This window comes from Podarcis melisellensis, assembly GCF_964234715.1.
Source record: "Podarcis melisellensis genome assembly, chromosome: 16".
NCBI lineage: Eukaryota > Metazoa > Chordata > Lepidosauria > Squamata > Lacertidae > Podarcis > Podarcis melisellensis.
The window spans coordinates 16887314-16895879 of NC_138533.1; the positions used below are offsets into that span (position 1 = coordinate 16887314).

At 44.2% G+C, this 8566-nt stretch overlaps 1 protein-coding gene across 3 annotated transcripts; it reads right to left on the minus strand.

The window, feature by feature from the left end:
• Window positions 1-925: 925 nt before the first annotated feature.
• Window positions 926-7772, minus strand: EIF1AD (eukaryotic translation initiation factor 1A domain containing). 3 transcript variants are annotated; one of them, XM_081892842.1, is made up of 7 exons: window positions 7667-7772; window positions 6560-6651; window positions 5351-5527; window positions 3946-4054; window positions 3500-3608; window positions 2575-2628; window positions 926-1780 (listed from the first exon to the last, which is right to left on the minus strand). In XM_081892842.1, the coding sequence occupies exons 3-7, from the start codon at window positions 5435-5437 to the stop codon at window positions 1636-1638; spliced, it is 504 nt and encodes a 167-aa protein (XP_081748968.1). In that variant the 5' UTR covers window positions 5438-5527; window positions 6560-6651; window positions 7667-7772; the 3' UTR covers window positions 926-1635. The 3 variants fall into 3 exon arrangements, with proteins under 3 accessions (XP_081748968.1, XP_081748966.1, XP_081748967.1); XM_081892840.1 differs by having other exon boundaries at window positions 926-1783; XM_081892841.1 differs by having other exon boundaries at window positions 926-1783; window positions 7609-7758.
• Window positions 7773-8566: the final 794 nt, after the last annotated feature.

Genomic DNA, 8566 nt, shown 5'->3' on the forward strand with positions numbered 1-8566 from the left:
CAGGAGAACATGCTTTGCATGCAGAAAACCTTCAGGTTCTCTCCCAAGCAGGACTGAGAAAGAGCTGCCATTTAGTGTAGAGCAGCCTTTGTCCACCTGCTGCTCTGCAACTCTTGGACTGCAATTCCCATCATGCTATGCTGTGTGGGGCTGACAGGAATAATAGTCCCATCAATATCTGAATGCACCAGGTTCGTGAAGGCTGGTGTACACTCTAAGGAGGCCTTGTGTTCCTCTGTAATGTTGGTAGACTCGAGTTCCCATCATCCAAAGCTACATAATCCCCATCCCCAAGTGTGGTCATACATGGAATGTACAGGAGCATTATGATAGTGGCAGTTTGTTTCATTTCCTAATGATCTCCAACACACAGCTCACACTTTTCACAGCCACTGCTTGATTAACAAGTTCATCAACTTATCCACCTCAAGCCCCACATCTCTTTGCTGGTCAGTCACTGCCTGCTCAGACCTTATTAGCATTGCATTTCTTTATTTTGAACCATCTTTAACATTTTATTACCCAGACACCGTTCAAAGAGATCATTTCAGAGCTTTCTGCAACCCCTCCTTTGTTTTAACCACCCCAGACAGTTTGGCGTCATCAGCAAACCTTGCCGCTATTATTTACGTCTGATTCCCTCCCTAAAAAAGTCTTTCAGGCATGGGGTGCTGCCCTGCATCATTTGCCTTGAAGGCAGTTGGATAGAATGCAGCTTCTCTACAGTCGCCCTTTCCTCACACAGTAAATCATTTAATCCCCTTGTCTAAAGGTCCAACTGTCCTTCTAGCTGCTTTCCTGTATTTACATGGTTTAAGAACTTCACAGAAAGCCATTTGCACAGTTTATTTCTTCCCCCTCCTCCCTCTGCTTTAGCAAGCTCACACAAAGGCCCCACTTGCAAACAAGAGTGCTCTCACCCCAGTCTCTCTTTAAAGTTTATTGAAACACTTGTTGAATATTATAATACAAAAGAGAAGTTGTCCCTCACTGTGGGTGTCCCCTTGCCTCTCAAGAGCCAAATCTAGCAAATGTGAAGGAGGAGAGATAGAAGGCAAGGTGATTTGAGCCATTTGAGGAATGGCTTTGGTGCAGAGAATTTGGATAGAAAGCACTGAGATCATCCCCAATACCATCTAATTCAGCACCTGCCTACTAAATACGACTTGCTCTTGGATGCTCCAATTGTGTGCTGACCATCTCTTAATGTAGGCCAGCCCACTTTTAGAAGAAAGGAGTGCCACTTCAAAATGATCAATGTATCTTGAAGCTTGTGACCTATTGTAAACTGCTATCTGGCATGCCAGGCAGTGTCTGGGTTTGGGGCATACACATTGTATTAAATAAGGCAAAGGGAGAAAGGGAAAGAGGCCTGGAATACAGTAGAGGCATCTGGTCAAGACAGGGTCAAAGTTCCTCAAGGAATGAGCTATAGCTGCTGCTAACAGGCTGAGCAAATTTTTGGTTGTTGTTGTTGCCTGCAATACAGCAGCTCCAAAATGCTCCTGCAAGTACAAGCTCCCCTCCAGAAAAAGGGGACAAACAGCTAACCCTATTAGACAAGAGGATGGGGTTTGAGGCAATGCCCCTTTTCTCTGAGCAAAGTTATGGAAGCCCCCAGGCTGGCTTGACCTGTCACTTCTCCTCCTCATCTGAGTCGCTGCTGTCTTCACTCTCCAGGTAGTTGTAGTTCACCCTGTTTGTATTCACAAACAAGTCTGCATCATCGTCCTCGGAGTCTTCCTCCCCCGCAGAACGTGGTGGGCTTTGTGGCCCATCCCTGCTAAAGGAAGACAGACAGAAGGCGCTCTTAGTGTAAACTTCTCTCTAATTATTATTACTTCAATTTATTATCTGCCCTTCATGCTACGGTCCCAGGGCGCAGTTTATAACAATTAAAAGACAACATTAGAAGCAAAGTAGGACTACTAACAGCTGGCCCCACGGCTACAACATCCAGCCTAATTTCTGTACTTTTATAACTTGTCCTTGCCTCCCCTTTTTCTTGCTTTGTGTAATTGTGTAGCCTGTTGTGGGTAACATCTCTGTCAAAATGCAACAGACGTCCATGATCCGCACTTTCCAGAAGCAGCTGAAGACATTTTTGTCCCAACAGGCTTTCTCAGCTGGATAAATGGGTCTCTACCACGTGTCCACTTGCTAGGGTTTTAATCTTGTTTTAAATGTATAGTTGCACCTTGGAAGTTCCCGAACTTTTGACTCCTGAATGTCACAAATCCTGAAGTGACTGTTCCGGTTTGCGAACTATTTCTGGAAGCCGAATGTCTGACAGGGCTTCCATGACTTCCGATTGGCTGCAGGAGCTTCCTGCAGCCAATCAGAAGCCACACTGGACTTCGGGAACGGATTCCGTTTAACTTCCAAGGTATGACTGTATATGTTGTTCTTTATTTATCTTATGTGGTGGTTTAAAAGGCAATGAATTAATTGTAATAATTAATAATAATTCTTAATCACAACAACAACACCTTAGAGGTGAGAGACAGGAGGTTCCTGGAGTGCTCTCCCAGCCTCCGCATAAACACATCGCAGGAGTCCCATTCCCAAACTCACCTGTCTTTAGCACTGCTCTGAGCTCCTGCCACACCACCCAAGAAGGCCTCAGGCCTGCAGAAAGAAACAGGAGAGAGAAGGGCAGCCTGGGATATTGGGAGCTTAGTAGTTTGGAGGGTACATTTGAACCTACAAAGGGATTGCCCAAGACAAAGGTGGGAGCTGCAGAAGAGATGGGTCATTCCCCTTACATAAAACTAGTCAGGAAAATGTATCACACCAGCAGCCTGGACATACCCTTCACCCAGCCTTGGTGCACTGGGGTGGTTTAGACTCCCAACTCCCATCAGCCAATCAGGCCCAAAGTCAGGGATGATAGGAATTCTAATCCAAAATATTAGGAAAGCACCAGGTTGCGGAGGAGGCTGGCCTAGCAGACTTAAGGGGTGTTATCAGTAGCTTTCCTTGTCAGTAGCAACTTTCCTACTACAGTGGTACCTCGGGTTACATATGCTTCACGTTACAGACTCCAGTAACCCAAAAATATTACCTCGGGTTAAGAACTTTGCTTCAGGACGAGAACAGAAATCGTGCAGTGGTGGTGCAGCGGCAGCAGGAGGCCCCATTAGCTAAAGTGAAGAATGGTTAAGAACGGACCTCCGGAATGAATTAAGTACTTAACCCGAGGTACCACTGTACTGCTGGAGGGAAGAGAGCTGGGTGGCAATAAACCTATCAGCAATTGTGTAAGTTTTTTTGGGGCGTCCAAATTAATACCCACAGACACCCCCTGGCACCCTACAAGACCTCCCACCCCTTCCAGTTTCTATCTTTTGTTGTTGTTTGGCTGGGAGCGAGGGGGGGAGTGTTGATTCCTGCTTCTCAAATCTGGGTTGTGTTTTTTGGGGGGGGTAGGTTGTTGAAGGTTTAACCCTATTTTGGTTGCAGGGATTCTGAGTGCCACAAGTGGGTATTTGGTCCTTACCAGTATCCTTCCTTTTTCAAGTAGCGAACATGGTCCTTGTAGAGGACAAAACTAATCTCGGCTTTCACTTTCTCCCCTTCTTCTATGGGATCTACCAGCAGGAAGTCACCTGGGAGGGGAGAAAAAGATAAGTGTGTGTCTATGTAAGCCCGCAGCTTATGCAGATTTACCTTGTGCATATTCAGCTTTATGTGCATGGCCAAAAATTTTAAAAGAGGAGAGGTTCTAGGGAAAACGACACTAGCAATCCCACCTGCCACCGAACTCAATAACCTTGGACTATGTGGAAGGTTGGCTTTAGCTGTGATCTGCAGAATGTAACCCTTGTATAAGTTGTGGGCTTACTGTATATATTGCAAAGAGACACAAACTTGCAGGAACTGGAAAGGAGGAGGGGGACACAATTTCCATCACTTGCTATAAGGACGGCAGCCTTTGCCACTCACCTCTCTTGATCCAGATATTCTTGCGGAATTTGGTGGGCATGCTCACAAGGAACCGCGTCCCTTCAGATGTCTCCACCTCATGGAGATTGTTGCCAGGGGTCCCCACCACCTGGGAGAAATAGGCAAAACAAACAACAACCACACTGTAAAGTTGTGCTGGGGTTTGTACCCACAAACAGCAACCAGCATTGTAAGTCCATGAAAAGGGCCCTTTCTGTTCAACTGGCTTGAAACCCACCCACTCCGCTTTCCTCTCCTGCAGAGGAGGAAGAGCCAAACCTCTTTTGAACCGTCCAGCTATAGACAAGATGAACACAGGGAGGCAATGGAATCATAGAACTGTAGCTTTGGAGGGGACACAAAGGATTATCTAGTACAATCTCCTGCAAAAAGCTGCCCCAGATCAATAATCAGGGTTAATGCAGATCTAAGACAGCCCTCCCTAACCGCCAGATGTTTCTACTAACTAGAGCTTGCTGAGAGGTGTGGTCCAAAACAACCAGAAGGCCTTTTCCAACACTGGAAAAGGTACTATGATGCATATATGGTGGAATTATTTAAACATCAAACAATTTTGGGAAACAATATATAATGAAATGAAAAAAATGTTCAGATATTCATTTAGGAAAACACCAGAAGGTTTTCTATTGGGAATAGTACCAGGAAGTCTAAAGGAAGAAGATAAGACATATTTATACGCAACAGTAGCCGCAAGGTTATTGATTGCGAAAAATTGGAAAAGTGGTATTATACCAACAAAAATGGAGTGGCTTGCCAAATTATTGGAGTGTTACAATATATCCAAAACAATGGGAGAAATTGGAAGGATCTCAAAAGAGAAGATAGCCAGGGACTGGAAGGTGTTTAAAGGATACTTGCAAAACCATATTGAAAAATCAGAACTCCTATTAGAATAAACAAGTTCTGTTTTAAATACTGAAATACTAAATAAGATGGATAACAATGTGTAACAGAAAAAGAAGCATGAAATTAGGTTAAAGGTGTGTGAAAGAAAGTAATAGAAGTGGAAAGAAATTGCAATTGAGTAGATTGGAAGTCTAACACAAAGGTGGGGTGAGGGGTGGCAGATGGTGATGGGAAAAGGAAATATCTGTGGGATTGAGTGTAGGTATGTTTGATCTTTTTTAAGGATTGTATGCTTGTATATTCTCAATTTGTGTGTATTAATGCTGAATTATTTTAATAATAAAAACTTTTCAAAAAACAAAACAACCAGAAGGCACTAGCACGAGGAATGATGATGTACAACAACCAAGTCTACAGCTGTCTTGGGTGGAACACAGCTGCTAGAAACAGCACTGCAAAATCAGGACAGAAAATGAGCAATGACATCTGGAAGCCCATGGCCAGTCCAGGCTGGAGATGCACAGTGGGGAGGCCTCACCCGGACGATCTGCTGCCTCTCTGAAGGCACCACATACTCTTCTAGGACTTCTTTCACCACATGCTTGCGTTTTGTGGCCTGGGACATGCTGTTCTGTTAGCCCTGGGGAACCGTGTCTCTGCCGTGGGCGGGGTGATGCAAGGAGCCGTTTGCAGAATACGTCCACGTTCTAGGAGGCTGCCCAAAATAAAGTGAATTGAATAATGAATGGAAGAGCATCACAAGTGCTTTAGCAGTGGAAATATCAACTAGGACAGGTGGAGCACTGCATGGGGCTGGGAGATAATGGAAGCCAGGTCCAATTGCTCCTCATTTTTAATTCATTCAGTTTAAATATTGCTTCTCACTACTGGAAGGAGTTGCAAAGCGTTTTACAGGGACAATGGCATGCAAAATATACCAGGGGTAGCCAATGCAGTGGCCTTCAAATGTTCCTAGACTACAACTTCCATAAGCTCATTCCAGTATGGCCAGTGGTGAGGGGAGTTGTAGTCCATAACACTGGGGCACTAGGTTGCTTACTCCTGAAATATACAATTTTAAAAATCAGAATGAAAAATCTATGCTGAAAGTGTTCATCCTGTTCTGCCTGCACCAGGAATAGAGGTCTTCCTCGACATCACAGGAAAAGGCAGATGGAGATAAACAAAGAATGGTGGGGGAAACTCATTCTTTGAATTCCTCTCTGGGTGGGAGAGGAACAGGGGTCTAGCTAAATTGTATAATTTGGTATATTAATAATTGGTTTTAATAATAGTATTAATTGGATAAAATTGGCATTGTAATAATGATGCTGTCATTGGAACGATATTGAGGGGGGAAATATTTAGATGGTCGGTGAAGTGTTCATCCAAAAAAATCATGCACCATAAGATAGCCAGCCCACCCACATTACGAACAGATATAAAAAATAAAAGAGCAAACACCGAGGAGAATAAAAGCATCTTCATCTGGTGTCAGAATGACAATGTCAGTACACGTGAGCTTCCCTGGGGAGAGAATTCCACGATCAGGGGGCACCAGAGAAAAGGCCTGTTCTCTGACTCCACCCTCCTGCCCACAACTCTTGGAAGGCCTGCCAGATAACCCACAGGTTTAAAACATAAGAATGGATGGGACCAAAGTACCTCCATAGGAATTCGCTTTTGTTCAGTGATGGGGAAAAGTTCTTTGTATCGGGACGGGGGTGAGGGTCCACGGAAAACTGACCTGTTTCCAACAACAGCCAACGTCGTCCAAGTTCAAGGGCTGTGGATCCAGTGCTGATTTCACTCTCTGGTACATTCACAGTTCTGGAAGAGCTTGAAGGGTGTGTGTGGAGAGATGTAATAATGGTAAGTCATCATATGCAAGGACAGTCTCAGGGGCTGAGAGGTATACTGCTTTTGAACATGGATGTTCTGCCACCGAGAACTGCCATTGATCCTTCATCGATTTATCTACTCTGTTACAATTACTGCCTTGCTGGATCTGAAGAAAAGATTCATCTGGTCCAAACTTCCTCAACCTGGCGCCCTCCAGATGTTGTGGGCTACAACTCCCATCAGCCCCAGATACATGGAGTTGTAGTCCAAAACATCTGGAGGACACAAAGCATTGTACACAAAACATCTGGAGGACACAAAGCATTGGAGTTTGGGGGGAGTTCGTGTGTGATTTATTCCAACATCCTCTATCCCACAATGAGTTCCACAGTCTATGTGCTGTGTGAAGAAGTCCTTCCTTTTATTTCATCCAATATGCAGCTTTATTGAATGTCGCCGAGTCCTAGTGTTAGAAGAGAGGGAGAGAAGCTTTTCCTTATCCACTTTCTCCATGCCATGAAGAATTTTACACACTTCTATCATGTTGCCACTTACTTGCCTTTTCTCTAAACAGAGACGTCCCAAATCTCAAGGTCTGGGATACTCCTCATCTGGCAACCCTTGCTGGGAGTAAACTAGTTGAATTCCACTCATAGACCTTACTTAGCACTTTGGTGCTCTATATTTCAGCACTCAATGCGCTTCGTGTGTTAACTCTTAAAGTCTTAAATTATTGTTTGTTGGTTTTTCTTATTGATTATTCTAATGGGGGGGAGTTGTTGTTTTTTTGCAGACCGCTTTTGTTTGTTTCTTTTACAATCAAGCCGCGTATAAATTTTATGAAATAAATAAATAAAAACTCGGCAAGCACCACGACAGCCCTGTGAGGTAGGACCGGCCCACCCCCCGCCCTTAGGAAGGCAGTGTCGGGCTCTCATCTGTTTTTGAACCTACCCTTTCAAAGCGTCCTGTGCCCACAAACCTGCAGCCCAGCCCTCCGTTTGGTCGATACCTGCTTAAGAACTGGCGCCTTCTCGTCCCCTGCGAAGCGTGAGACGCGAGAACTTCCTACTTCCGACTGCCCTGGACTTGACTTCCGGGTGCGCCCCGCTTTTCCTTCCCGGGGTGCTGCGGTTAAAAACTTCCCCGCCTCCGAGGAAAGCTGCCCTAATTGGACTATATACCACGGAGATAACAGCACTGCGGGTGCAGCCGCTACAGAATTGACTTGTCAATGACTTGTGATATCAGCCTTGCTGATTTGTGCAGGAGAGGGCGAAAGAGAAACACGGATTAGATCACCGAATGACCGGAAGAATCAGAAATCAGGAAAACCAAAATTTTAATAAGGAATGGGGAAAATTTATAATTTGTCTTAAAAACCATTGTAAACAGTTAAAACCGTTAGCAGGACTGGGATAACACTTGTAGTTTAATGGTGAATTTTGGACATAATGGAGATGTAAAATATTTGGATTATCATAAAAGATGCAGGAGGAAATGATTAACCATAGGACCCACAAAGAGGAGGAAGGAAGTCCAGGAGATTGTTTGGAATCTTGTTTTTATGTTGTATATTGGATATGTGATTGTACAACTTTGATCTGAAAACCAAATAAATGTTTTTTAAAAAGAAAAAAAGCACCAAATAAAACAAACAAAAGAAAAATAATCCAAAGTATCTGTTTTGTCCTAAATAACCTCTCCAAAGAGAAACTTGAGTGATTGCGAGGGGAATATGTTGGTACAGATCTGGTCATGTTTGAAAAGAGGGGGAACTAGACATAGAATTGTAGAGCTGGAAGGGACCCTGAGGGTCGTCTGGTCCGACCCACTGCAATACAGGAATCTCAACATACAATTCCATGTGGCATTGCATCAGATTTTCAGACAAAGTCACTTCTCAACCTCT

Excerpts from the sequence above, each read along its gene's own strand:
- EIF1AD (XM_081892840.1), bottom strand. The coding sequence starts at position 5,437 with ATGTCCCAGGCCACAAAACGCAAGCATGTGGTGAAAGAAGTCCTAGAA. Across the intron at positions 2,629-3,499 it reads TTGAAAAAGGAAGGATACTG|GCCTGAGGCCTTCTTGGGTG; the intron begins GTAAGGACCAAA and ends TTCTTTCTGCAG. Across the intron at positions 1,784-2,574 it reads CAGAGCAGTGCTAAAGACAG|CAGGGATGGGCCACAAAGCC; the intron begins GTGAGTTTGGGA and ends GTCTTCCTTTAG.